Source organism: Cavia porcellus, unplaced genomic scaffold, assembly GCF_034190915.1.
Source record: "Cavia porcellus strain 051 isolate PalLab524CR breed Dunkin Hartley unplaced genomic scaffold, mCavPor4.1 scaffold_12, whole genome shotgun sequence".
NCBI classification, from domain to species: domain Eukaryota; kingdom Metazoa; phylum Chordata; class Mammalia; order Rodentia; family Caviidae; genus Cavia; species Cavia porcellus.
In genome coordinates, this window is record NW_026947495.1 from 65713505 (window position 1) to 65741128 (window position 27624).

At 36.3% G+C, this 27624-nt stretch overlaps 1 protein-coding gene across 1 annotated transcript in view; it reads right to left on the bottom strand.

Annotated features, from left to right (window-relative positions):
- Window positions 1-27624, bottom strand: part of Ttn (titin) — a 267085-nt gene that overhangs the window by 119057 nt on the left and 120404 nt on the right. The window contains exons 130-198 of the mRNA XM_063259376.1: window positions 27512-27595; window positions 27217-27300; window positions 26655-26735; window positions 26169-26369; window positions 25394-25471; window positions 25118-25192; window positions 24821-24913; window positions 24006-24083; window positions 23578-23814; window positions 23278-23361; window positions 23019-23096; window positions 22388-22471; window positions 21996-22079; window positions 21547-21630; window positions 21095-21340; window positions 20685-20771; window positions 19643-19717; window positions 19395-19478; window positions 18810-18878; window positions 18155-18247; window positions 17502-17579; window positions 16542-16610; window positions 16305-16394; window positions 15866-16162; window positions 14925-15005; window positions 14139-14216; window positions 13448-13531; window positions 13233-13307; window positions 11861-11944; window positions 11686-11769; window positions 11505-11588; window positions 11092-11169; window positions 10038-10121; window positions 9266-9340; window positions 9076-9159; window positions 8893-8976; window positions 8656-8739; window positions 8476-8559; window positions 8296-8376; window positions 8104-8184; window positions 7910-7993; window positions 7724-7798; window positions 7524-7607; window positions 7355-7438; window positions 7068-7154; window positions 6842-6925; window positions 6654-6737; window positions 6456-6539; window positions 6257-6340; window positions 6059-6142; window positions 5879-5959; window positions 5687-5767; window positions 5493-5576; window positions 5298-5381; window positions 5106-5186; window positions 4911-4994; window positions 4719-4799; window positions 4524-4607; window positions 4355-4438; window positions 4128-4214; window positions 3933-4010; window positions 3723-3806; window positions 3510-3587; window positions 3026-3109; window positions 2420-2578; window positions 2074-2151; window positions 1848-1925; window positions 1562-1648; window positions 48-131 (exon numbers count right to left, since the gene is read on the bottom strand). Of these exons, the coding sequence (XP_063115446.1) occupies window positions 48-131; window positions 1562-1648; window positions 1848-1925; window positions 2074-2151; window positions 2420-2578; window positions 3026-3109; window positions 3510-3587; window positions 3723-3806; window positions 3933-4010; window positions 4128-4214; window positions 4355-4438; window positions 4524-4607; window positions 4719-4799; window positions 4911-4994; window positions 5106-5186; window positions 5298-5381; window positions 5493-5576; window positions 5687-5767; window positions 5879-5959; window positions 6059-6142; window positions 6257-6340; window positions 6456-6539; window positions 6654-6737; window positions 6842-6925; window positions 7068-7154; window positions 7355-7438; window positions 7524-7607; window positions 7724-7798; window positions 7910-7993; window positions 8104-8184; window positions 8296-8376; window positions 8476-8559; window positions 8656-8739; window positions 8893-8976; window positions 9076-9159; window positions 9266-9340; window positions 10038-10121; window positions 11092-11169; window positions 11505-11588; window positions 11686-11769; window positions 11861-11944; window positions 13233-13307; window positions 13448-13531; window positions 14139-14216; window positions 14925-15005; window positions 15866-16162; window positions 16305-16394; window positions 16542-16610; window positions 17502-17579; window positions 18155-18247; window positions 18810-18878; window positions 19395-19478; window positions 19643-19717; window positions 20685-20771; window positions 21095-21340; window positions 21547-21630; window positions 21996-22079; window positions 22388-22471; window positions 23019-23096; window positions 23278-23361; window positions 23578-23814; window positions 24006-24083; window positions 24821-24913; window positions 25118-25192; window positions 25394-25471; window positions 26169-26369; window positions 26655-26735; window positions 27217-27300; window positions 27512-27595 (6393 nt within the window). The remainder of the gene's footprint in view (window positions 1-47; window positions 132-1561; window positions 1649-1847; window positions 1926-2073; window positions 2152-2419; window positions 2579-3025; window positions 3110-3509; window positions 3588-3722; window positions 3807-3932; window positions 4011-4127; window positions 4215-4354; window positions 4439-4523; window positions 4608-4718; window positions 4800-4910; window positions 4995-5105; window positions 5187-5297; window positions 5382-5492; window positions 5577-5686; window positions 5768-5878; window positions 5960-6058; window positions 6143-6256; window positions 6341-6455; window positions 6540-6653; window positions 6738-6841; window positions 6926-7067; window positions 7155-7354; window positions 7439-7523; window positions 7608-7723; window positions 7799-7909; window positions 7994-8103; window positions 8185-8295; window positions 8377-8475; window positions 8560-8655; window positions 8740-8892; window positions 8977-9075; window positions 9160-9265; window positions 9341-10037; window positions 10122-11091; window positions 11170-11504; window positions 11589-11685; window positions 11770-11860; window positions 11945-13232; window positions 13308-13447; window positions 13532-14138; window positions 14217-14924; window positions 15006-15865; window positions 16163-16304; window positions 16395-16541; window positions 16611-17501; window positions 17580-18154; window positions 18248-18809; window positions 18879-19394; window positions 19479-19642; window positions 19718-20684; window positions 20772-21094; window positions 21341-21546; window positions 21631-21995; window positions 22080-22387; window positions 22472-23018; window positions 23097-23277; window positions 23362-23577; window positions 23815-24005; window positions 24084-24820; window positions 24914-25117; window positions 25193-25393; window positions 25472-26168; window positions 26370-26654; window positions 26736-27216; window positions 27301-27511; window positions 27596-27624) is intronic.

Here is a 27624-nt window from a genome sequence, read left to right on the forward strand (position 1 = left end):
GAAGACTGTTGTCACAACTTCCCAAGATTTATAGGGCAGCCATGTACCTGGGAAGGGCGGGGCTTCTGGTTCTTGAGGCACAGAAACAGATACTTCCTGTCCTGGGATGATGTCCTTGGGCACTGCAGATACTTTAAAGATATTGATTTTGTTGATTATTAAGACTTTAGAAGATGTGGAGGTTTTGCAAAGAGCATACAAAGAACTCATTGGGAAGAGCTTCATCTTATAAGGCTTCCTGGGGAAGATGCCATGGTACTCCTTGAACATCCTAATTTTCTAAGTGAATATTCTCAGCCTTCTCCAGTTGCTCCTCATCTTCTGTGTACCCTTACAGGTAGGGCTCCCCACTGGACTACCTTTGACATTCTAAAAAATATTACTGCATATTTCTGTGTATCTACTCTTGTATGCTCAATTCCCATCTGAGTTCTGTATTTCTTCAAAATCTGTATTTCTAGGCTTCATCTGTTTCTTAAATTCCTAGTACCCATTTCTCAAATTTCACACTTGAAAAATGAAAAATATATTTACTCTTTTTTTTTCCAAAACACGTCTAGGAACCTAATGAATCATTCTCTGGGCCATTTAGCTTCAATCTGTATCATTAATCCTGGCTTTTCAATTTCCCTAACTACCTTGATAATAGACATCAACTCTCTCTCTCTCTCTCTCTCTCTCAAATACACTTCTCTTTTCCATTCTACTATTACTGGTTTTGTTCAGCTTGTACTGACTTTAAATAATTACACTGGCTCTTTATTATTATCACTGCCTTTCCATAGCTTTAGTTGCTGCTGATTATCTTTGTAAGGCCCAAGTCCAATTACTTTGTACACTTGCATCAAAACTTTGGAAGCTCTCTATAGTCTGTGCCTACAAGACAAAGTATAAGCCTTACATTTGAATCCAAAGAGCTGAAAAATGTGACTCCTAGGCTTATATCTAACACAACTTTCAAGATATTCCACACCCAATTTATACTCAAATTATGTTTGTTTAGCAGTCTAAGAACTTTCTAGTCTCTTTATTTGTACTTTTCAACACGCTTCTCCCATTGCTTATGATACCATTCTCCCAATGTCTATATGAAAAAGTTCATAAAATTTAAAACTTTTTCTCGCACACTGATTTCCCTGATGCCTCTGCCTGAAATTAGTTTTTGCTCTGTGTTTCTGTACACATTTCTTGTCAGTTTGCTTCTTCCCACCTGTGCTAGAGTTCTGCTTCTTTCCATTCTCTTGCCAGAGTTAAGTTCCCTGAAGATAGGTTCAGGTATTATATTTTCTAAAACAGTGTATCGCTGATGATAACATCCAACAATTATGTTGAATTGAGCTGTTGTGTGTTCTTAGAGGTGTTTCTGTTTCCCTTCTGGAATGATATACAACTTATTCATGTTTTCCCTGCTGCTTGTCTGTTCCATTTTCTATTTGCCCTCATTATTTCCTCCTTTTTCCAGTAAAATTTGGTTTACAATCTCACATTTGGTAATTTTTTGTTCTCAAAACTGAAATGCTTCAAGAGTGGTCAGGGCTATGTATTTCTTCTTGGTAGGTACCTTTTTCTGGGCGGGCTTCTCGTTTTTTGGTAACAGGTACTGTAGGTTCTTTCTTTACTGGAACAAGTTTCTTGGGCAGCTCCGACACTTTGAAGATATTAGTTTTGTTTTAAAAAGGGTATTAAAGGTTAACAATAAAAGGTCTATAATTAATGAAGCAACATTAAAAATAGTGGAAACAAAATAAGGTTTTGTCTCTGCAATAACAAAGATAGTTTAGTGGATTCCATTTTAAGATATCAAAGTACTTTCTAAAGAATTATAATATTAATTATGACATGAATACCTTCGATTTCTGGTGTTTCTGGCTTCTTAACAATTGGGACTTTCTTTACCGCGACAACTTTCTTTGGCATCTCGGGTACTTTAAAGATATTAGTAGCATTTAGTAACAAAATTTTACAAGTCTGTTCAGCAACGTAACATACAGTGACTAATACAACACAATACAATGAAAAAGCACAAATTTTACACACACAAAATGACGCATATATTTATTTTAACAAAGGTACCTTTAGGAGGTGGAGGTTCTGCCTTTTTGATAACAGGAAATTTCTTCTGTGGAACAATCTTCTTGGGCTCCTCAGGTACTTGAAGAATAGGAATTTCTTTTAGAGTCAGATGATTACAAGGACAATATACATGGTAACAAATGAACAAAGAAGACCACACATAATCCTTTGGTGTGAATGTTATAAAATTCTGTAGGATCAAAGTTTTATCAATGGAAATAACTGTTATTCTTGTCAACCAAGTGAAAATTTCAAGCATGGAGATAGAAGACCAACAGTTTACTTTATAAATGCTACAGTAAATATAAAAATTATATTTTCCCATGCAATGGATCCTGCCTTGTACCTGGTGGAGGTGGGGCTTCAGGTTCCTTCTCTTCTACAACAGGAGCTGGCTCTTCCTCAGGAGCAATCTCCTCAGGCTCTTCAGGAGCAATTTCCTCAGGCTCTTCAGGAACAACTTCCTCAGGCTCTTCAGGAACAATTTCCTCAGGCTCTTCATATACTTTAAAGATATCAGTTAATTTTACTTCAATATATGGAGCAAAATTCTAAGATGCATGAAACACCAAAATAATAAGTAGTGGTGTAGATTTTCCCCTTATTAATTAATATCTTCTCCTATATTTGTGAAGATAAAATCTCTCTAGTTTTCACTGACCTCTATGTCTATGGCTTTGAATAATGAGAAAGTCCTTTCAGCATTAAATATCATTTACACTCTAAGATCTACCATCTTTCGGGGTAAATAGAGATGCTATATTTAACACAGCTTGCTCTGACTTATAGAGAGACCATGGACTGATAACCTCCCATAGATTTGAGATCAGAGCTAACTTAGAGTGATAAAGTAAGACAATTTAAAGGAATGAGAATCACTGAGAAACAATGAGTTAAGAGAGAAAAGCAACCATACTTAAATTAGAAAGCTCATTAATGGCTTCCTGTGTACCTTCTGGAGGAGGAGACTTCACTTTCTCAGGAACAGGAACAGCTGGTTTCTTTTCAACGATGGGTTTCTTTGGCACCTCTGGCTCTTTAAAGATATTAGCTAGTTTTACTTCTGGGTGGTGAAGAAGTACATGAAACTTATAACACATTTACTTCACATTTTGTTCAAAGGACTCAGGGACAGATTCAAGAACAAAATTCACAATGAAGTCAGGGGTCTGCCCTTGTATCCCCATCTATGTGGACAGGAAAAAGTGGGCTATTTACAATCACAAAACCATGTTAGTAAAGTCTTCCAAAGCTTGTGGAAAAAAAAAAAGAGCACATTATCTTTTAAAAAAATTAACGATTAAAAGAATTCTAAGTCCTAAAAATCAAGAATAATAATTTTATGGTTACGAATGTAAGAGGATTGGCAGAGTCTGATAATAGGGGACTTCTTGGGGCAAGAAAGAGTACTACAGAAACTTGTTAGTAGAATGTACCTTTAGGTGGAAGGACTTCTGGTTTTTTGGGAACAGTGATTTTCTTTTCTGGAACAACTTCTTTGGGAACTTCAGGCACTTTAAAGATATTAGTATTTTCACATTATAAACAACCACCAGTAAACATCCACTGATCACATTTACACAGAACAAAACATTTTTGGAGTGGGAGGCTGTATCCACCTCCAACCAAGGGAGGACGGTCACATGTACCTTTTGCTGGTGGAACTTCTGGTTTTTTGGGAACCACACGAGGCACTTTCTTTTCAGGGATGACTTCCTTGGGTACCTCAGGCACTTTAAAAGATATTAGTAACGTGTAAGCCCACAGTTTCAATGATGTGTAGAAATCATTAAGTAGAGCAGTGGAAAACACATCTTAGTGACATTTTTCTGTAGGAGGTTAGTGGCAGTGAGAAGTACCTTTCGCTGGTGGTGGTTCTGGTTTCTTGGCAGTGACAACTTTCTTTTCAGGAACAGGTGGCTTTGGTGGCACAGTCACTAAAGATATTAGAATGGATGAAGATGAGTGAAAAGAGATACAAGCTTATCAGTTCCAGAACTGTGGGGACACGAAGGGCTAGGATCAGCTGAGGATCCCAGCAGCTTGCCAAGTACCTTTGGGAGGAGGTGCAGGCTCGGGTTCTTCCACGACCTCAACAGAAGGCTCTTCCGGAGCAATTTCCTCAGGCTCCTCCTCGTACACTTTAAAGACACCAGGCCATTTCAGTATTGAAACTGACTGACATATACAACACATTCCAAACAACATTCCAAACAAGATTCTCACAGCACAGAGAAGACTTTATCTTTTGAGACACCAACATGAATAGTTTCATTATTACCTTCCGGGGGAGGACTTTCTGGTTTTGGGGGGACAACTTCAGGCACCTTCTTGGCCGGGACAGCTACCTTTGGCACCTCGGGCACTTCAAAGATATTAGTATTTTCATGATTAGACAGAGAGTAAAGACAAGGAGACAGTATCAAGCACAATGACAGCAGGGTGACTACCTTTAGCAGGTGGGACTTCAGGCTTTTTAGGAGGCACCACTGGCACTTTCTTTTCAGGGACAACTTCTTTGGGCGCCTCAGGCACTTGAAGAGATTAGTGAAATTATACTTAGGAATTACAAAGATCACTAGAATGAAATATCTTGTAGAGCAAAAGGGTAATGGGTCATGAAACCTAAGATGCATGATTAGTACCTGTGACAGGCGGGGCTTCTGGCTTTTTAGGTGGGATCTTGGGGACTTTCTTTAGGACAACTTCTTCAGGCACCTCAGGCACTTCAAGAGATTAGTGAAAGTCCACTTATAAATTATGAAGACCACTAGGACTAAACATTTTCAAGAGCAGAAAAGGTACATGAAGTGGCACCCAGGATGAGGGACAAGTACCTGTAACAGGAGCAGCTTCGGGCTTTTTAGGAGGCACCCTGGGTATTTTCTTTTCAGGGACAACTTCTTCGGGCACCTCAGGCACTTAAAAGATATTAGTAAAGTTATACTTAGGAGTTATGAAGACCACTTGTACAAAAAATCTTCATGAGCAGAAGGCTATCTGCTGTGAAACCTAAAATGAATGATGAGTACCTGTGACAGGAGGGACTTCTGGCTTTTTAGGAGGCACCCTGGGTACTGTCTCTTCAGGGACAACTTCAGGAACCTCAGGCACTTAAAGAGATTAGTGACATTACACTTAGGAGTTATGAAGACCACCTGAATGAAGTATCTCCAAGATTATTCGAGTTATGCCTTGTGAAACCTAGGACAAATAACCAGTACCTGTGACAGGTGGCGCTTCGGGCTTTTTAGGAGGCATTCTGGGTACTTTCTTTTCTGGGACAATTTCTTCGGGCACCTCAGGTGCTTAAAAGATATTAGTGAAATTATACTTAAGAACTATGAAGATCACTTGTATGAAAAATCTTCAAGAGTAGAAGAGTTACGTCTGTGAATCCTAGAATGAGTGACCAGTACCTGTGACAGGTGGGGCTTCAGGCTTTTTAGGAGTCACCCTGGGTACTTTCTTTTCAGGAACAACTTCTTCGAGCACCTCAGGCACTTAAAGAGATTAGTGACATTATACTTAGGAGTTAAAATGACCACTTGCATGAAATATCTTGAAGAGCAGAAAGCTAATGGGTTGGGAAACTAAGATGCATGGTTAGTACCTGTGACAGGTGGGGCTTCGGGCTTTTTAGGTGGGATCTTGGGTACTTTCTTTAGGACAACTTCTTCAGGCACCTCAGGCACTTAAAGAGATTAGTGAAATTATGCTTAGGAGTTATGAAGACCACTTGAATGAAGTATCTTCAAGAGCAGAAGAGTTATATGTTGTGAATTCCAGGATGAGTGACCAGTACCTGTGACAGGTGGGACTTCTGGCTTTTTAGGAGGCACCCTGGGCACTTTCTCTTCAGGGACAACTTCAGGCACCTCAGGCACTTAAAGAGATTAGTGACATTAGGAGTTATGAAGACCGTTTGAATGAAGTATCTTCAGGAGCAGAGCGGTATTATGAAGCTCAGGAGAGTGACAGGTACCTGGAACAGGAGGAGCTTCTGGCTTTTTAGGAGGCACCACAGGTACTTTCTTTTCAGGGACAATTTCTTGAGTAACTTCAGGTACTTAAAAGATATTAGTAGTTTTTTACTTAGGACAGTGAGGTAAATGGGCTAAAAATGTTACAAAGAGCAGAAGCACTATTTCTTCTGAGGAACAAGGGGAGAGGTTAAAACTACCTGCGGAAGGCAGGGCCTCTGGCTTTTTGGGTGAGACCATGAGAATTTCCTTTTCTTGTATAACTTCTTGAGCAGCTTCAGGCACTTGAAAGATATTAGTAGTTTTATATTTATGTTAGTTAAGAATCGTGGACTAAAATTATTTTCAAAAACTGGAAGGGATGGTTCTGCCACAGAATGAGGGCAGTGTGACAGATACCTGCGACAGGTGGGACTTCTGGCTTTTTAGGAGGCACCGATGGTCTTTTCTTTTCAAGGGTAATTTCTTGACGAATTTCAGGCACTTGAAAGATATTAGTCATTTTATACTTAAGTTAGTGAAGAACAATAGACTAAATTTATTTTCAAAATTGGAAGAGATGCTTCATGTGCAGAATAAGATTCAGCTGCCATATACCTGGGACGGGTGGAGCTTCTGGTTTTTTGGGCAGTACTTTGGGAATTTTCTTTTCTGGAACAACTTCTTGAGCAACTTCACGCACTTGAAAGATATTAGTAGTTTTAAAATTTGTGACAATGTAAAATACAGTGATTTTGTGGTTACAAGGTGATATTTTATCTTAAAGAGCAGCAGGAGGAAAATACCTTTTGTGGGTAGGACTTGTGGTTTTTTGGGTTCTGCCACAGACAGTTTTTTTTCAGTTACAACTTCTTTAGGCACTTCAGGAACTTTGAAGATATTAGTATCTTTTAGTTAGAAACTACAGCAGGGGACATGACAATACATTCACCCGAGCAAATGCAGTATGAGACTGCAGGACACATCTTACACACCTCCCCGGCCCTCTGACCAACACATGAGGGTGCATACCTTTGGCTGGTGGAACTTCTGGCTTTTTGGGAGGAGCCACAGGTACTTTCTTTTCAGGGACAGGTTCCTTTGGTGGCGCTTCAGGCACTTAAAAACAAGTCATAATTTATGTTGAGAAAAGGTGTGAACAATTGATATCTATAGCACACAGTATCAAGATACTCTGGGTAGTTTTTCATGTTTTACCTTTAGAATTATATTACCCTTATCGCACAAGATTTTTTGCATGTAACTTTCTTATTAAAATAGCAATTATTTCTTCCTAATTTGCATCACATTGACATTACCTTCTGGGGGAGGACTTTCTGGTTTTGGGGGGACAACTTCAGGCACCTTCTTGGCCGGGACAGCTACCTTTGGCACCTCGGGCACTTCAAAGATATTAGTATTTTCATGATTAGACAGAGAGTAAAGACAAGGACACAGTATCAAGCACAATGACAGCAGGGTGACTACCTTTAGCAGGTGGGACTTCAGGCTTTTTAGGAGGCACCACTGGCACTTTCTTTTCAGGGACAACTTCTTTGGGCGCCTCAGGCACTTGAAGAGATTAGTGAAAATCCATGTAAGAGTTATACAGACCACCAGATCATAATATTTCAAGGGCAGAAGAGCTGGATCTTAGGAAGCGTAAAGTCAGTGACAAATATAAATACCTTTGGGAGGTGGGACTTCAGGCTTTTTAGGAGGCACCACTGGCACTTTCTTTTCAGGGACAACTTCTTCGGGCACTTAAAGAGATTAGTGAAAGTCCACTTATAAATTAAGAAGACCACTTGTATGAAAAATCTTCAAGAGTAGAAGAGTTACATGTTGTGAATCCTAGAATGAGTGACCAGTACCTGTGACAGGCGGGGCTTCGGGCTTTTTAGGAAGCACCTTGGGTACTTTCTTTTCAGGGACAGCTTCTTCAAGCACCTCAGGCACTTAAAGAGATTAGTGACATTATACTTAGGAGTTAAAATGACCACTTGCATAAAATATCTTGAAGAGCAGAAAGCTAATGGGTTGGGAAACTAAGATGCATGGTTAGTACCTGTGACAGGCGGGACTTCTGGCTTTTTAGGAGTCACCCTGGGTACTTTCTTTAGGACAACTTCTTCAGGCACCTCAGGCACTTAAAGAGATTAGTGAAATTATGCTTAGGAGTTATGAAGAACACTTGAATGAAGTATCTTCAAGAGCAGAAGAGTTATATGTTGTGAATTCCAGGATGAGTGACCAGTACCTGTGACAGGTGGGACTTCTGGCTTTTTAGGAGGCACCCTGGGCACTTTCTCTTCAGGGACAACTTCAGGCACCTCAGGCACTTAAAGAGATTAGTGACATTAGGAGTTATGAAGACCATTTGAATGAAGTATCTTCAGGAGCAGAGCGGTATTATGAAGCTCAGGAGAGTGACAGGTACCTGGAACAGGAGGAGCTTCTGGCTTTTTAGGAGGCACCACAGGTACTTTCTTTTCAGGGACAATTTCTTGAGTAACTTCAGGTACTTAAAAGATATTAGTATTTTTTACATTTAGAAAGCACAAATAGCACAAGACATTGAAACTAAGGACTGTTTTTTCTTTCAACCTGTTATCAGTACCTGTGACAGGTGGTGCTTTTGGCTTTGGGGTAGGAACTTCCATTATTTTCTTTTGGAAGACCACTTCTTTTGGAGCTTCAGGTACTTTGAAGATATTAGTAAATTGAATTTTGAGTCAAAACAATCAGCACAGACACAGGCAACATTTACACATCACAAGAATTTTTAAGGCAAGAAACATGATCTCTTCTGTCTCCCCACGCCCCTATTCCCCGGAAAGGACTGTGAAGAATGTACCTTCCACAGGTACTGCTTCGGGCATTTGGCTTGGATGCACTTGTACTGTCTCTTGGTATGTGACTTCTCTGGGCAAATCAGGCACTTTCAAGAAATTAATATTTTTACATTTAGGTGTTAAAAGAATCAGTTTGAACAGGAAGCATATTTAGGCACAAAGGCATTCTCCCCAGCAAGTTATACCTTCCTCTGAAGGAGCTTCGTGCCTTTTCTGACGAAACCCAAACACTTTCTGTTCAGGGACAACTTCTTGGGCAGCTTCAGGCACTTTAAGAAATTAGTAGTTTCATGTTTAATGTTGTAAAGATTATTAGGAACAGCAAAATAGTTTCAAAACTACTAGAGCTAGTTCTTGAGGCTTGGCAACTTGTACCTTTAGCGAAGGCAGCTTCTCTTTTTTTGGAAGGCACTCTCTTTGCAGGAACAACTTCTTGAGGAACTTTGGGCACTTGAAAGATATTAGTATTTCACATTGAAGGATATTAGTATTTTCACATTAAAATGATTAATGAAAGCAGTAACCACAGTCAGAGAGCAAATGCAGCTTCTCCTCTTTCCCTCTCCACTTTTGCTCCACCAATACATTAATCTATAGAGGGGCTCATGGGATCTTGAAAGAGGGACACTTAGCGCCCTCACTGTAAGGTGCAGTCAGCCCTGCACATCCGGGGATTCTGCACCTGCCGTTCAGCCAGGGGCTGATGGGAAAATCATTGTACTTAACACAACTTTTCCCTCGTCATTAATGCCCAAACAATATAGTATAATAATTATTTTACATACTGTTGACATTGCATTTGGTATTATAAGTAAAAATGGTAAAAGTATTTGGGAATTGTCACATTATTTTTATGTAAATACTATATTATTTTGGGTAAGAAACTTAAGTATCTGGGAGTTTGGTTTTCTGCCCAGAAAACCAATTTCCTGCAGAGAGATGCAGGGAAGACTGTATTTGTTCACAGGTACTTTGTGTTGTGACAGGAAAAGTCATAAATTCCTTCTAGAAGGAACTAATAGAGGAGCTTGGGGTCCTTTAAAGAGATTAGTCATGTTATGTTTAAGAATTACAGTGTTAGAAAAAACCAGTTCTAAGAGCAGAGGATGTATGATTCCTTCCACATCTGTTCAGAGGTCACATGTACCTTTCACAGATGGCACTTCTGGCTCTTCAGGAACATCCTTCACTATTATAGTTTCAGGAGCAGTTTCTTTCATGGCTTCAGGAGCTTTGAAGATATTAGTATTATACTCAGATGTTAAAAGGATCAGTGGGACATTAATTTCAGAAACCAAACCAAAGGGTACTCTCTTTAAGAGTTGGAGGGGGCACACAATCAAGAGGAGAGGAATTAAATCTCATTTCTTTAATTATTACCCGGCTCCCAATTATTGTGCCCTTAATGGGCATTTGTTAAATGCTATTAAATAAGCAAGATGGAAGGAACAGTAGCATGCATGATTCTACAGCAGGAGGTGTTTCCATTTCAGAAGAAGTAGCCATGGGTATTGTTTTATAGGGACAATCACCTTAAAGACATTAAGTCGGTGTACTTAGGAATTATGAGGTGCAGGGAAGTGTTTCAGTCATAACTGCAGTTATACAGGAGCACTCTAGAATCGGGACACCCAGAATCTGATTTGCTGGTAGTAGTGTAACCTCTGATTATCAGGGTTTGTATTTTTGGTCACTAAAATACTAGTAATAGAAAGCAATTCTGATTCTGATAAGCAGAGATGACTTAGAATTCTGTTGTGTAGAGGGTTGAATTCATGCTTTAAAGGGTGTTGTGCCCATTCAGTCCATTTTCAATATTAGAAATGGTTTCTTGTTCATTTTTCCTAGGTCCTATGATTTTTACTATTTTTCAAAGCAAAGGAATAGGTTTTTCTCATTGACGAGTATGTCTATGGCAAATCTGGATACACAATGCTTACATATTTTCTCTGAAATGCTCGTAAGTAAGCTGTATAGTTCAACTGTCACGTATATGAGTTAAAGCTTTCATTTCTATTTCCTCCTGAATGGCTCACTCTGACATATATGTGTATTTGGTCAAGTTTTTGATTTGGGGGATGCATTTCTCTGAAATAATTTCATTGGCAACCAGTGGGGCTTTAAAGATATTAGTATTTCCATACATGTTAATCGCAACAATAAATATGAGGTTAGGGAGTAGATTGTCTTCTGGCTTGTACCTGTTGGTGATGGTGGTTTTCTTTTTTTGGTAATAATAGTTCGTTCCTCTTGAACAACATTCTCGAAGATTTCAAATTCTTTAAAGATATTAGTATTTTTTTTTAATTCAGAAAAGGCAAAGACAAAGACATTACATACACAATAAGTTAGGTGTGCTAACAGATATTGTATCTTTAAGTTAAACTTTGATTTCTGATTTAAGAATTTATCTTTGTACATTATTTGACTAGGCCTTGGGTTTTGTGAGGCAAGTCATAGCCAGCTCCTTGCCTTGGGCATCTTTATCAGATGCTTTAAAGACTAGTGTTTTAGTATTGGATGCTATGAGAATGTACGTAAAACACTAAACAGATTGTGCAGACTAACACAGACAGGTTTTCTTCTTTAGATTTTTATAGCTAGAAAATGATACCTTCGACTGGGGAATATTCTGGACTTTCAGGAACAGCTTCAGTTAACTCCACTTCTGGAAACACTTCTCTGGTTGTATCAGGCTCTTTAAAGATATTAGTAGGTTTACACTTAGAAACTATAAAAATTTAAGAATTGTAAAGTCAAAGTATTTATCTGAGTTCGATGTAGTTGAAATATACCTTGAGTTGCTCGTGTCTCTCTCTTTTTAGGAATAGTAACATATGTTTTTTCTTCTGGAACAACTTTCTTAGGTGGCTCAGGCACTTAAAAGATACAAGTAAAGTTAAAATGTTGAGCTTCTAAAATGACCCCCAAGCTAAATTTTATCCAGACTGGATTACTGGTGATATATACCTTTTACTATTCTGGTTTTTGTCTTTTGAGGACGAGTCACAAGTACTTTTTCTTCTATGACTGATTCTTCAAATGCTTCATAAACTTTAAAGATATTAGTATTCACATAATTAAAGGTGTTTCAAGTTGAATGAAGAATAGTTTTAAGAACAACATAATACATAGCACACATTCATCATTCAAATTCATGGTAGCACAAGAACACAAATTAGTGACAAGTAGCCATTGGCTAAGGAACACGTCTTATTCCCACTTTTATAATGCAGGATTCTAGTTTTCTTTAGAACATAATAAAAATTGAGGAATTCATTGGCCTGGGACTTGAAGTTCTTTCATTTTGCCTACAGAAAGCTATTAATACAATTACAACACTGCTCTGATTTTGAATGTATTTGTGTATAAACCAGAAAATATGTTGACTTATTGCTCAGAATTCTCTATTTCTGACCTACTAGAAATTCATGTAAATTCTTTTCTTTTCAACAGGAACAGTCATCTGTATTTCAAAGCTACTCCTGAATTATAGCTTCACAGTTCAAAATGCATGTGAAAACCTTTTAGGAATTGGAAACAGAAAAGAAAAGGCCAATGAAGACAGTAAGGACTTTCTTCAGTTTTGGGAAAGGAAAACTGGCCAGTAGCAATAACCGAGTTTAAGCTTAGAAAAATTAATCAAAGGAGAGAGTGATCATGTACTTTTATCCCAACCTCCTAGGACCAGATGACTATAAAGTAAGTTTTAAGCAGAATTTTTTAGATTAAATAAATAAAAGACTATCTTGACTACTAGCATTTTCACTAGAGTGTTGCACAGTATTCCACTTAGAATATTTACTAGTTAGATTATTTTTCAAGTTATTTAACCATAATTTTGTCTGAAGACAAAGGAAAAATCTTGGCACTGTGTTTTTCTAATGCCTTTGTAAATTTCTGGCCATTTGGGATGCACTGCCAATCTGTTACTAACTGTTGGGAAGAGCAAAAAGGAAATAATGATAAAGCATTTTGTTTTTTTAAGAATCCAATTTACATATTATTATGAAGTTAAAATAAGTTACTTCTTAGGCTGAGAAAATAAATTGCCTCAAATCCGAAGATGTTCATATATAGAACAGTTAGGAAAATTCATTGACAACACTTTCCAAAAATCAGGTAATATTATAAATACAGAACTATTTATTTTTTAAATTGTTGAGGAAATATATCTTGTCTGAAGCTAATGACCATGTATATTAGTTAATTAGAGCCCAATATTTATGGCAAACTAAGATTTTTACAAAACATCGACATATCTACTTTGAAAGCTAGGCAGACAAACATGAGAATTTAAGAACATAGAGGAAAATGAGAACCACTGGTGTTCTACACTTACAATACACCTCTGTGTCTTCAGGAAGAATAACAGGAGGTTTTTCTTCTTCAATAATTTTCTTAGGTATCTCAGGAACTTTAAAGATATTAGTGTATTAATACACAATTAAGAATATAAAGAAACATAATACAAAGATTTAATGTCACATTTATACACACACAATCCAAAACTGACCAAAGAGTTCATAACGTAAGGTGATTAGTTACAGTGTATACCTTTAGCTGCTGGGACTTCTGGCTTTTTAGGAACAGCTTCACGAACTTTTTCTTCTGGAACAATTTTCTTGGGTACTTCAGGTGCTTTAAAGATATTTATTTTTTCTTATTTAAAGAATATTATAGTTGAGTATGAAATACAAGACAAAAAGGGACCTCTAACAAGAACATAAAGAATTTCAAAACTGAAGGCAACACAGTCAGTGCATTTGTCTGGCTGGCACTGTGAATGAAGTTTCTGTTTTTGTTTTGGTTTTTGTTTTTGAAACAGGGTCTCACCAAGATGTCAAGTTGCCCGCGCTAAGCTTGCACTTGAGTTTTTGATTTGTTTAAGCAAAGACACTTTGCTTTTTGGACACAGCATCATTTTCTATGGTCGTTTAGAACATATTTATTTGTTTCCAGAGCTACTTGATTAGTGCTTCCAAAATGAATTATCTTTGGAAGAGATTGGAGAGGTGAGGAATGCTTCGTTATTTCAAGAAGAGGGAAAGTTCAAACAATAACTTCAAGGTATACTCTTGTGCTAAAGGATGACCATAAAAGGAAAGATTATGTTATAGTTCATAAATGGAAATTTGTGTCATTTGCAATCATCTTGTGGCCCTGAGGACAGGGTGACCTCTCTCTTCTCTGTAGAAAGTGAGGGAAAAGGGATTTGATATTAGTGGTGAATCAGAAAGGTAGGTACCTTTAGCCGGTGAAACTTTACGCTCTTCAGAAACACGTACTTTTTCTTCTACCACAATTTTCTTGGCCACCTCAGGTACTTTAAACATAGTGGTAATAACGTTCTTTTACTTTAATGCATTTATATAGATTTTTTTTAGCAAGCAGGACATAACAGGTACCTAACACAGAGCAGTCACAGTATAAAATGTAAACATCACTTTGTCACAGACATGACACAATTTAAAATGTGTTGGACTTTGACAACAAGTATGACAATGAAAATCCAGGGGAATTTCCCTTGTTATGATAAGAATATAACAAGAAAAACTAACAATATGCTTTCATCTAGGAGTTGTTCTCATGGAATAATCGGTACTTTCTCTTCAGTTAAACTTCCTTACATGGTCAGGGTCTATGTGATTTATAAGATGCTTTTACAAGCTGTGAAAGAGGTAAACAAATATGACAACACAGGGATCGTAAACATAGTATATATTTATAGTTAGTGTTAACACCACTAATAATAAGTAAAGAAACGGGTTTATGAGTAAGTGCATTAGTGTACATATTGCCAAACAACATCAAGTATACTTTGGCTCACAAGATTGATATTTGAGGCATAATGATAGTGCCTATCTTTTTTAAAAATTGTCCTTGGTTCCTTGGCCACTTTAAAGATATTAGTTTTAGCAATTACAGTAACACAAAACACAGAAGAAAATATCACATAGAATGCAAACTTGTAAAGCAAACACAGTGCTACTATCTTTAAAATTAGGTAAATAGTTTTTCACTAATAAAATACCTTTATCAGTTGGCTCTTTTCGAGGAACAACTTTAGTGGGTGGTTTTTTTGGAGGGATGATTTTCTCAGCTATTTCAGGCCCTTCAAAGATATTAGTGTTTTGATTTAGAATTAACCCGTAAAATAAGAAGCTTCTAAAGTTAGTATAATGAGACCTTGCACAATATTTTTTCTACTTTGAATTATATAATGCATACTTCTGAAAAAGATTTAACTTTTCTAAATATTTCCCATATTTTACATTTACTACATAAGACACACACATTTCTCCAAATTACATATATATTAATAATTTGTGCAAGATTTATAGTATCAGAAAATATTGCAAACTTAATTTGCCCTTTAGATTTACTAGAATGAGGCTCTATTACCTACATGTTACTTACTTCCTTATTTCTCTAATAAAATATACTTTTAATAGTCATCAATTTATGAAGAGTCATCTGACATTTTAACAAAGCAGTGACTGTTTTGCCTGAACAGGAAAATCATTCAATGCGGGTTGAGGATAGAGCTCAGTGGCACAGCACTTGCCTGGCATGTGCAAGGTCCTGAGTTCGATTTCCAGTACCAGGAAAAAAAGGTTTAGAAAATTACTTAATGAACTGAGGAGTCTTTTTTGTACCCACTAGATAAGACCGAGACTGGTCAGTTATTTTGATGCTTTTAGCAATCATGTAACATTCTTGGTTAGGCCTTAAAGAGTCTACAAATTCATATAACAGTCTCCAAAAAATGTAGAAATCAAATATTATTCTCCTGTCTGAGAAAATTATACTTTCTGTACTGTGTATCAATCTGCACCAATCAGTTTAAACTCATGCTTAAAGCATTTCATGGAAATTTCTAATATTCCAAACCCAATATGTAATATACTTTCAAAGAATATCAGTTACACCGAGATATATAATAATTAGAAATATCTGCAGAATTCCCTATACCTTTAGGTGGAGCTTTGGGTTTTTCATAAACTTCTACTTCTTCTTCAGCCTCTAAGAATCCTACCACCCTATGGACTTGGTCAACTTTGTGTTCTTCAAATCTGCATGCTTCTACTTTGACGAATTCTTCTACCTCGTGAAATTCTTCTTCTTCAAAATATTCTTGAACTTCATGGAACTTATCTTCTTCATAAACTTCTTCGACTTCCGCTTCTGCTACTTCAAATTCTATTCTTTGTTTCACTACTTCCTCTCGTTCGTAAGCAACTGATATTTTTTCTTCCAGAACAGTTCTCCCTGAAAGAGCATCTGCTTTAAGAGATTTACTTTTTTAAAACACAGAAGAAATAAAGACGTAACCTTAAAATGTAAGAAACAGGACTGTACGAAAGGTTTGCATGCACCAATACAAGAAAACCACACATCTTCCCCCAAATACCTTTAGCAGGGGTAACCGCTTCCTTTTTGGGAACAGGGACTTTCTTTTCTGGGATTTTCTTTTCTGGGACTTTCTTTTGTACTTCAGGCACTTTAAAGATACAGTTTTAATATTTAGGACTGTCAAGCGTACACTTGCATAATCATCAGACATCAAAAACAGACAACGGGGACATAAAACATAGAAGTTTTAACAAAGAAAGATTAAAGAAATTTAGGCTTAAAAGAGAAGATATACCTTTGGCTGGTGGTGCCTCTTTTTTCTGGACAGGAACAGGTACCTTTTCCTCAGGAATTTTCTTTGGCACTTGAAAGATATTAGATGTTTTAGCTAGCTGACAATGCTCAATAATTTACAAAAACAAAACATCAAAAACAACATCAACATTACTATAGTCAAAGTGTCTAAGAAGCTACCCTATACTGTTGGGCACCTATCTTACAGGTAATAAGGACTCTTTCTCACACTATTGATGTGTGCTGACCATCCTGGAGCAGCTAAGATGTGCCTACTAAGAACTGTACTATTTTCTGTTGAATAATAGATTACTACAGTTTTGCCAACTGCTATTATTTTTCACTTGGTAAAGCCTTTTTTTTTTTTGAAGTGATTACCATCCTGGGTACAAAGTGCTGTTAGAGGCCTCATTTTCTTCTGGACACTGTCATAACTGATGAAAGGCACAGTATGTTGTGCACAGTGTTACTCAAAACATCATTGAATTAGAAAGCAATGAGACATAGAAATTGTATACTAACTTCGAATGCTTAGGATTCAATATCACAAAACGGAAATGAGGTTTTTAGAACAGTTATTATCCCAGAATAACAAGAGATTTTTTTCTCTATAAAACAGTAAATATAGTAAAATTATTATAAAACCTAACAAAACTTAACTTATGACATAAAATTTAGAAATAGAAGTTCGAGAAGAGTCATTGTTATAGTTCTAGGTACAGATTAAAATCCTTAGCTGTTTTAAATAAGGAGCTTCTAGAATAATTTACACACACACACATACACTTAGTCATCCATTAACATTACAGGAAAGGATAAAGAAATAATGAGTTATATTTTTACTGGTCATGAATCAGTTTGCTGTTTACATTATTATAAAGAGACCGTGGAAGGAGAGACATTTGCATTTTAAACAGAAAGTGAAAGGGGATTTAAAGATACCAATCAGGATTTCCTATACCTTTAGCTGGTGGTGGCTCCACTTTCTTGGGAACAGGAGTAGGTGCTTCAGGTACTGGTTTCTTAGCTACCTCAGGCACTTAAAAAATATTTAAAGCACATTTTAAAAAAGAACAGCAACATTCAATGAACAGAACAACACTCATATACAAGAAAATAAAGAATACAAAGCCTTGATTTTATTTTAAAAAGACATTAACAACCTAAATGGTAGTACTACATATGGGGCAGGGATTCCAGAAATGTGAAGCATATTACTTAGAAATTCTATAAGCAAACATAACATCAGTCATGCAAGATTGTCAGTGTTTGGAAGTAAAGGGTTAAGATTTACTCAAAAGAGTCATTTTCACCACACAGATTGTGGTCCCACATTAACATGAATAAAAAATTAAGGATTGCAATTTCCAAGATAGTATTAAAGTACCAATACCAAAAAAGTCAGTTCTTATCCTTAGTTGTATTATAGATAAAATAAGACAGGCTACAGAAAAAGAAAAGGACACAAAGCTTCAGCTATAAAAATAACTGTTGTTCAGTTGTCATTGAGATGATGTTAGAAAAGCATATCGGAGAATGTTAGGTTTAGACAAATTCTGAGAAAGATTTGGAACACCAGTGCTTCAAATGTCCAACTCATAAAAGTGGCTGTACCTCTAGGTGGCGCCACCTCCTCCTCAACCTCCTCTATGATAGGTGGTTCTTCTGGGATCTCTTCAGGAATAGGTTCTTCAGGTTCTTCATACACTTAAAAAGATTTTTACTTTGTAAATTATCTTTACAATTCTTTTCAATCTCAGACAAAAATGATAGGACTCATTCTACTAAAAGCTCATGAAAACTCACTAGTCCTTCGAAAAATTTATTGAGTCTTCAAAATATATTAGCCGATTCCCAGAATTTGGAACTGGGAAAATTAAAATTATTATTTCAATGGAGGTAAACTTATTTGACATCAGTTACTTAATAGCAAGTCAGATTTTCTGCGCCAGTTGCTCAAACTAACTGGGAATTTCACTTAAACTTGATTGGCCATCATTGCCAGTCAAATCATTTGATGAAAAATTTCCCACTGCCAAATCAAAATTTTTCACTGAAATAAAACGTATACAGTAACAAACAGTAAATAGACTACACACACAAGAAAGAGGTTCTAACGGTGTTAGTTTGCCTGCCTAGTTTCTATTAGGTAAATAATTTTTTTTAGAGTCTGCATATATTTATTTCCTGGGATAAAAAAGTCATTTATGTCCTGCAAGTATTAAACAATGATGACTCTGACATGCTATTTTCTTAGAAAGTCATCTACCTTCTACTGGTGGAACTTCTTCTTTAGGAGGAATCAGCCTTTCTTCCACCTTCTTAGGTACCTCAGGAACTTAAAAGATATTGAGCATTTTAGGCACTTAAAATCCAAGAACCAAAGAAGAATACATGAAGACCATGCTTCCCATTTTCAGAACAAGAGAGTAATTATCACAATACACATGCACAAGATGACACATTGACATTTCACAGAATTAGTTAATACAAGAAGAATAAAGACATTTGTAGTTTAAGATTAAGGACCCAGTAGAAAGAGCTGTTCTATTTTTTACTGTTGGAGTCTTGTTTTTTTTAGGAAGAGCAACGGGTACTTTGGAGATTGGTTTTGTAGTCTCTGTGGGTCTTTAAAGATTTTTTATTTTGAGAAAAAACACAGACAGAAACAACATATACAACACATCAACACATGTAGGAAATCCTAACACAACACCAACTTAGATACAACAGTGCAACACATGATGAATGTCAAAGACAGATCACACAGCAGAAACATTTATGTTGAACATCCTGTGTGAAGACCACAGTTCAACATGGCCGCAGCAAATACATCCGGTCAGGGATGATGTACCTTTGGCAGGGGGAGTCACTGCTTTCTTTAGACCAGGAGGAGGCACCTTCTTTTCTGGTTCTGGTTTCTTAGGTACCACAGGCACTTTAAAGATATTATTTTATTTTGTAATTTCAGTTTCACAAACACAAAGACAACAGACACAGCAACAGCATAAATTATGTTAACCAGTACTGAACAAGATGTTTTGAGCTTTATAAGTAAAGGAAAGAAACAGCAGTGGCTAAAGCTCTTGGGAACAGCTGTACCTGTGGCAGGAGGAGCTTCCTCTTTCTTGGGCACAACTACTTTCTTCTCTGGTACTTTCTTCTTGACCTCAGGTACTTTAAAGACATTTCGTGATAAGAATTTATTTTGAGAGATAAGAAAGAGGGAAACCAAGAAGTCCACACACGGAAAGACCAACATGCAACAGTTGCTGGGGATGGGGCACTAGTGTAAGTTGGAATCCGAAATAGATGGAGTTATTGAGCTTTGCAGAGTAATGGACAAGAAACCTACTTGATTATCTGAATGACTAGATGCAGATGTGTTATGCTATCAATAAGCTATTTCAGAATATTTGAAATTGAGGAAAAGACCAGCCTTTACATTTCATTGATTACATGACTGCATGGGGGGAAGGGTGATGCTTATTTCAAGTAGTGGTTCCATTATCTTTTGCAGAAAACATGATCGTGCTTCTAGTCCTTCAACAATGGGGAGCTTTACATCTTTTTTATCCTTATAATACTATCTGAGCTTAGTAGGGTTCATATAAGTACTCCATTTTATGAGAGAAAAAGTTGAGGCTTGAATTGATTAAAAGACTTTCTCAGAGTAATATACGAAAGTCCAAAGCCAAGAAGACTAAAATCAAAACCTATTGGGGTACTGTTTACACATGTATAACAAGGCATGAACTAAGACTCAGTGCTGTGTAAACATACTAGATTTTCTTTTTCTTTTCAGCTAGGTTTACAAAGGTTGATTAATATATATGACCAGAGGATGAAATCTAAGCACATTTGTGTGTTATATTTTTCATGTAATTTCCCTTAGAAATAATTTAGCTTTATAAAACAGCTATACAAAAAATTATGATTAATGAAATTATAGAAAAGCAGGTTGAATTTTTATGGCAATTAGGGGACAGCACTTCCTTTCACTTTTGTTCTTGAATACGATAGCACTCATTTTTCTGAAATGCCTATCAGTGTCCTATACAGTTTTAAAATATTTTTTGTTCCCTTCCAACTTATCTGGTCCAGCTAAGGGTGAGGAATGCACATACAGCCTGGGGGAGTATACCTTTGGGAGGTGCTGGAGGTTCCACTTTTTTAGGAGCGGGAACAGGGACTTTCTTCTCTGGTACAGTTTTCTTTGTTACTTGAGGCACTTAAAAAAACATTTTAACACATTTAAAAAAAACTCCACAAATACAACATGGTATGTAACAAGGACATGTAAGAATAAGTCCACAAACAGCTAACATTTCATATCATGAAATCTGAAAAGACATTTAGGTCATTTAAAGTGGACAGACACACAGTGTAGATGCCCAATATTAAGAGGACATATCTGGAATGTTTTCCAAGATTTAGATGGTGGCTAACATAGACAATAAAATAGGACGGATAAAATCAGAAATCAACAAAAAGATGGACCCACAGACAGAATTTAACATAAAAGAGGTCTGGTTCCAAGAAGAGCTGCTCTACCTGGTGCAGGTACTGGCACTTTAGGTTTAATTTCTGGAAGAACTTCTTCTTCCTCAGGTCCAAATTCCTCTTCTTCAGGAAGAACTTCCTCTTCCTCTGCAGGAACTTCCTCTTCCTCAGGAAGAACTTCCTCTTCCTCAGGTAAAATTTCCTCTTCAGGAGGAATTTCTTCCTCAAGTGGAACTTCCTTTTCCTCTTCCAGAAGCAGAGCAACAGGAACTGGGACTACTTCACGTTTCTTTGTAACTTTAAAGATATTCATTCAATTGCACACGCATCACTTTTATGTCAAATATTCATGACCACGGTACAACAGGAAAAGCAAATGTTCTAAGCTCATAAAGCACCAATTATCAAAATACATATGGCATAGCATTAGTTATAATTAGTGAGGCTGTGTAACAATGCATTAATTTTCCTTTTTACTCTAGTTCTATTAGAGATTAATGTACCTTTGGGTGGTGGAGCTTCCATTTTTTTCAGAACAGGTGTTGGTTTCTTTTCTTCTGGGACAAGCTTCTTTGGCACCTCAGGCACTTTAAAAATAGTATTTGTCTTTAAAAAGTGTTCTCTTACATTGTCTCACAGCCATAGGTTATAAAAAGAATCATAGAACACTTACCATTTTTAACAAGGCACTTTTTAAAAATTTTTTAACACTGTACTACAGAAAAATTTGCACATGAGTGCCTGATGTAATGTTTCTCCCCAAGTACTTTAAAAAAATTTATTTAAAGAAAGACTAAACAAAACAGAAAATGGGTAGAAATAATACATACTTTCAAAGAAAAAATAAACAGTAAGAAATCACGTATTGTCCTCTTACAAATAGTTATTCGAAATACAAAAGTGAAACATACAAAGTGACTCCCCGTGTACTTTAAATGATGAAGTGATGTACCTTTTGCAGGTGGAACCTCTGCTTTCTTAGGAGCAGGAACTGGAACCTTCTTCTCAGGCACAGGTTTCTTGGGCACCTCTGGCACTTTAAAGAAATGATTTAGAGAAAAGTCTTTTTCAGTGAAAACATTGAGTCTAAGTATAGCTTTAAAAGCTCGAGATAAGTTACAAAAATATGACAGAAATTTCAAGAAGCACTTCATGTTTAAAATACAATCTTTTGTTTTCTATACTGTAAAAGAGTTGTATCCTTAAGAGCCCAGAATTGAAAAAAATTATTGTCTTACTTCTATTAAAATAGGACATAAAAAATTTCAGTGACATTGAAATTTATTGTCTTACTTCTATTAAAATAGGACATAAAAATTTCAGTGACATTGCAATTTCATGTACCTTTGGCTGGTGGAGCTTCCACCTTTTTAGCAACTGGTACTGGTACTTTCTCTTCTGGTACAGCTTTCTTGGGCACTTCAGGAACTTCAAAGACATCAAAGAGAATTACTGTCACATTTTCCATCAATAGATCAGAATCTAGCAATGTGAGACCTTAATTGTGAAGCATCACCAAATAGTGTAACAATTTCAATTGAAGACTGAAAATAATATCCACAAAACAAGGGACAGGCAATACACAAAAGTTAAAACACTGAAACAACACAGACTGATGATAAAGACAACACATGATGGCTTTGGATATTTTGACATTGGCAAATAGTTTATTATATGCTAAGCAATTTCCACTAAAGAGAAGGAGCTGTGAATTCAAGGTCAGCTTGAACTATATAGTGAAACCTTGTCAAGTAAGACAGGAAGAGAGAGGAGCCAAGCATTAAGAACAAGCATGCTTAAATGGCAGAATTCATGGAAGAATATATGGTAACCTGATCCTGTGACTAGCTGAGTGGTTCTTATCTTGGCATTAATAATATTAATATTGTCAGGGAAAAAGACTGCTGTAACTCATCAAGTTACACTGTATGGGTAAATTATTGTAGTATTGTGCTGATGGGTTATAGAGATGTACCTTTAGCTGGTGGAGCTTTCTCTTTTTTAGGAACTGGCACAGGAACTTTCTCCTCTGGCTTCTTAGGAATCTCAGGCACTTTAAAGACATTGTTTATCATTAAGTTCTGATTTTGAATAGCAACACTTCCACATAAAGCACATTTAATGGTTTTAGCAATAGATAACAACACACACAAAGGTTTTGTGCTCAGAAGAGAGTTAATTATTAAAAGGCAGATTAAGTCTCCTATAAACCCATCATCTGAATGGTGGTATACCTTTTGCTGGTGGCACTTCCTTCTTTTTGGGGACAGGAACAGGTTTCTTCTCTTCCGGAACGGGCTTCTTAGGCACTTCAGGCACTTTAAAGATATTATTAAGAATTGTGGGAATGATACCAAAAAGATATAAAATGCAAAAAGCAGCTGCTGATATCATACTTCACATCTAAAACTGTCTGTCTCTACAAGTAAGCAGAGTTGGTCATTGGTGCTAATAACCTCCCAAAATTTTATCAAGTCAGACACCCAAACTCCAAAGTCGCTGCTGCACGTCCCTTCACAGGAGAGATCATCTACCTTTGGTTGGTATCACGGGCACCACTTCTTCCTCAGTTACAAGCTCCTCTTCTTCACGAAGGTACTCTTCCTCTTCGTGCACGTATTCTTCTTCGTGAATGTACTCCTCTTCATGAATGTACTCTTCTTCGTGAACATACTCCTCTGCTTCTTCTACAAAATATTCCTCTTCGTAGGTTTCAGCTTCCTCTTCATAGGCAACTTCTTCAGGTTCTCGTGTTTTAGGCACTTCTGGCACTTTAAAGATATTTTCCCATTACTCAATAAAATTAAGATGCTTTAGGAACACAGGTCCGTTTATAGCAAATGCAAGAATAATTGTGTCTCCCCCCCCCCCCAAAAAAAAAGATCTTCACACATAGAACTGAACATGAATTCAACAGCAAAGAAGACAAACAACGGATTAAAAAACAGGAGGTATTAAGTACCTCTAACAGGAGCAGTTACTTCCTTTTTAAGGACAGGAACTTTTGCTTCTGGGACAACCCTCTTGAGCTTCGTGGGCACTTGAAACATTAAGAGTAAGGAAATTTTATTTTCAGAAACAGGCCACCCAGTCAATACTAGCTTTGTTGTAATTTAAGCTGAGAGAATAATTTTGTAGCTGACGCTAAAGCAGCACACGTACAATTGCTCATCTCTAATGAACTTTATGGTTATTATGGAAAGCACTCTGAACCTCACAGAAATGAAAATCTATAGAAGTAAGCATGAGGTGGCGGTCAAGGAATGAAATGATAGTGTTCAAGTATCTCTATTTGTAAGAAGCATCTGTTATTCAGAAGACAAATTCCTTCTGGGAAAATACGCTTCCTGTACTTACAAGGGAGTTATTTCATACTTAGAATAAGTCAGAAAAAAGTGCCCAGATATTGAATTAGCTTGTTTTTTAAACTTTAAAATGATTTTAGAATGACAAAAGATTTATTAGACTTTGGTGATCATTTTTATATTATTATATCAGTTTGAATATCTTAGTAATATGACATATGGTCACTGATTTTGAATACTGACATTCTATTTTATACATATCGTAGCCATGTGGCATAATACAGCTATTAAATAAGTGGCAGTGGATATAATTAATTATTCTTTCTAAAGATAACAGTATCTTCTCATCTTGTACTAACCTACTTTTAACAATTAATTTTAGAAAGCATAAAAACAATGTAATGAGAAACTTAGGTGTATCATTTTCAAAAGAGACATTACAAAAAGCCACAGTCTAGGAAAGAACATATACCTTTAGCAGCTGGTTCAGTCACCTGCTGTTTTTCACGTTTGGTAATTGAAATACTTATTTTTTCTTCAACAACTTTCTTTGGTTCTTCAGGCACTTTAAAGATATTAATTATTAAACAGCATTAAGACCAACCCTATGAACACTTTGTAATAAATATATGTAAAAAACTGAAATGTAAGAATCAGGACCAGGACAGTCTACTGAATTACAACAGAGATCAACAGATGAGATGATAAGACACAGTGACAGAACAGAGATGACAAAGTTGCTCGGGGTAGTTACTACCCTGCAATGTACCTTTGGATGGCAGAGGTTTGAGTTTCTTAGGTATGGGCACAGGTACTTTTTCTTCAGGGACAGCTTTCTTCAGCACTTTAAAATATATCCAACATTAAGAGTTTTTAGAAAAGGAACTGGATCTCTCAAGAGTTAATAAGAATGAAAAGCTAAGTAATGCAATACACAACATAAAATTTCCAATGCACGTGATTCACACACTGCTACTTTGACATACAGTTACAGTAGACACACGCGGGGAACAAAAGGTCTCAACTGGTGTTTTTCATACTCTACCTTTAGGTGGTGGAGGTTTTGGTTTTGTGGGAAGTGGTTCTTCCTGGATAGGCTTTACTGGCACAGGCTTCTCAGGTTCTTTAAAAATATAGACAAGGTATTTAATGTTAGACCTTACAACATAAATAAATAATATTTCTTAAATCAAGTCCAAGAATTAAAATAATACATCTTTTATTTACAGTATAGCTTATAGCCGCTAGGGGTAAGAATTAGAAATACACAAAGAACAAGCTCTGAAAGACAGCTTGTGTTTCTCTTGCTATTTATTTCACTTAGGTAATTGTAACTGTCTCATATATTAAAATTCTCACTTCACTTGAGATATACAAAATTGTGACTAAAAGCCCTCCATCCACAATATTAATTTTTAATGCTATCTGTAAATCTATGTAGCAAATTCTCAAAGTTAGGCTTTGAAACATTAGAAAGTACATTAGTAAAATAATACTGATTCATTTAGAAATTCCTGTGAAATTGACTCTCTAAATAAATTCTTCAGAAACAGAACTCTATGACTACAAATGTGATCTCCATTGTCATTACTTTTGAAGCAGCTATTGTCAACTTTCAATGACAGGAACCAAGAGTAATCTTATAAGAGTATTAATAGAGACTCCCCCACCCCAAAAGCTATCCAGGAAAAAATATTCTGAATTTCCCAAGTGAAAAAAAAAGTTGTTTCCAAATTTCTTTGGACATGCACATTTTTATTTTGTTCTAATGGAGTCTGCACATATGTCATGTGGTTTTGGGTTTATCGTTTTGCTCCTACCTGTGACATATTCTTCATAGTGTTCAAACTCACGCTCCTCGTAATCTTCATATTGGTCATATTCTTCTGTTGGTTCATACTCTTCTAATGGTTTATAATCTTCATATTCTTCATATGCCTCATATGCCTCTTCCTGTTCTTCTGAAATGATTTCTTCTTCTCGGGTGTATGACCATTTCTTCTCTTCTATCACACTTACTTCTAGAATAATATTGACAACAGGTAGAATTTTATTTGAAATCCAGTCAGGGATGATCACGACAGTTTGGTTTTGTTGTTTTGTGATGGATTTTATGCGCTGGATAGGGGAGACCTGTCTGTCTTTGGCTGGTCTGGTCAAGGTATTATAAAATATATATTTACTAACTGGGATTTCAAATGTTCAAGTCCCTATGCTTAGGCAACAAAGTACAGGAGTCAAACTGGGACTCAGAAGGCAGAGTCATTGTTTCATGCTTTATGTAATTTAATCAAAGCTTCATATACCTTTTGGAGGTTGAGGTTCTCTCTTTGGAACTTGAATGGATACTTTTTCTTCTGCAACAACTTTTTTCCTCAGTTCAGTCACTTTAAAAGAGTAATTATTAAAAGTAAATTGTAAGATTCTCAAATATATGCGCTAAGAGGAATTCTGTCCAACTAATCCAAGGACAAAAACAGTCATAATTGTGCTCCATTAAATGTTTCACTTACATGGCAAGAAAAAAAATCAACAGACTTAATAATAAACATGCACTAATATACTTAGAATTTTTTCTAAGTTTAATGCTTCAAAGGTATTGAATGACTACAGCAAGATCAATTACTACATACGAGAGAGCTAAAAAAGACAACTACACAGAAGAAACAGTGACCATCAAAATACCAACAAGCATTTGAGAGAAATTAGTGTTACAGAAATAGTTTCTTCATCTTAATTCTAAGGTGTTTTCATAAGCTGTACTGGCAGAAAATTTAAGATTTCAATTCTATAGTATAATTTGCAAATATACTAGATTAGTTTCCATAGTTCGATGCTTATATCCATTTCTTTAAAGAGTCAGTATACCTTTAGGCGGTGGCTCTGGCTCTCTTCTAGGTTTGAGTTTTGGAACTTTTTCTTCTGGGACAGCTCTCTTAGGCTCTTCAGGCACTTAAAAGACAGATTTTATTTTAAAGAATTGTTTCCCTCATTCAAAACACAAAAAGGCAATCATATGGTAGTAGTCTGAACACAAAGGATTGGACAGTCCATTACTTCCCACATAAAACAAGAACAAAGTGCACAAAACCCCACACCCATAATCAGTGTGCTTAGTAAAGATGGCAAGGATGACTCCGCTCAGATTAGAGGGCTGATGTACCTCTTGCTCTTGGAGGTTCCTCCTTTTTAGTTACAGCAACAAGAACTTTTTCTTCCTGAGTAATTTGCATGTGTCTCTCAGTCACTTAAAAGATAATTTTAGGGTTAGAGAAT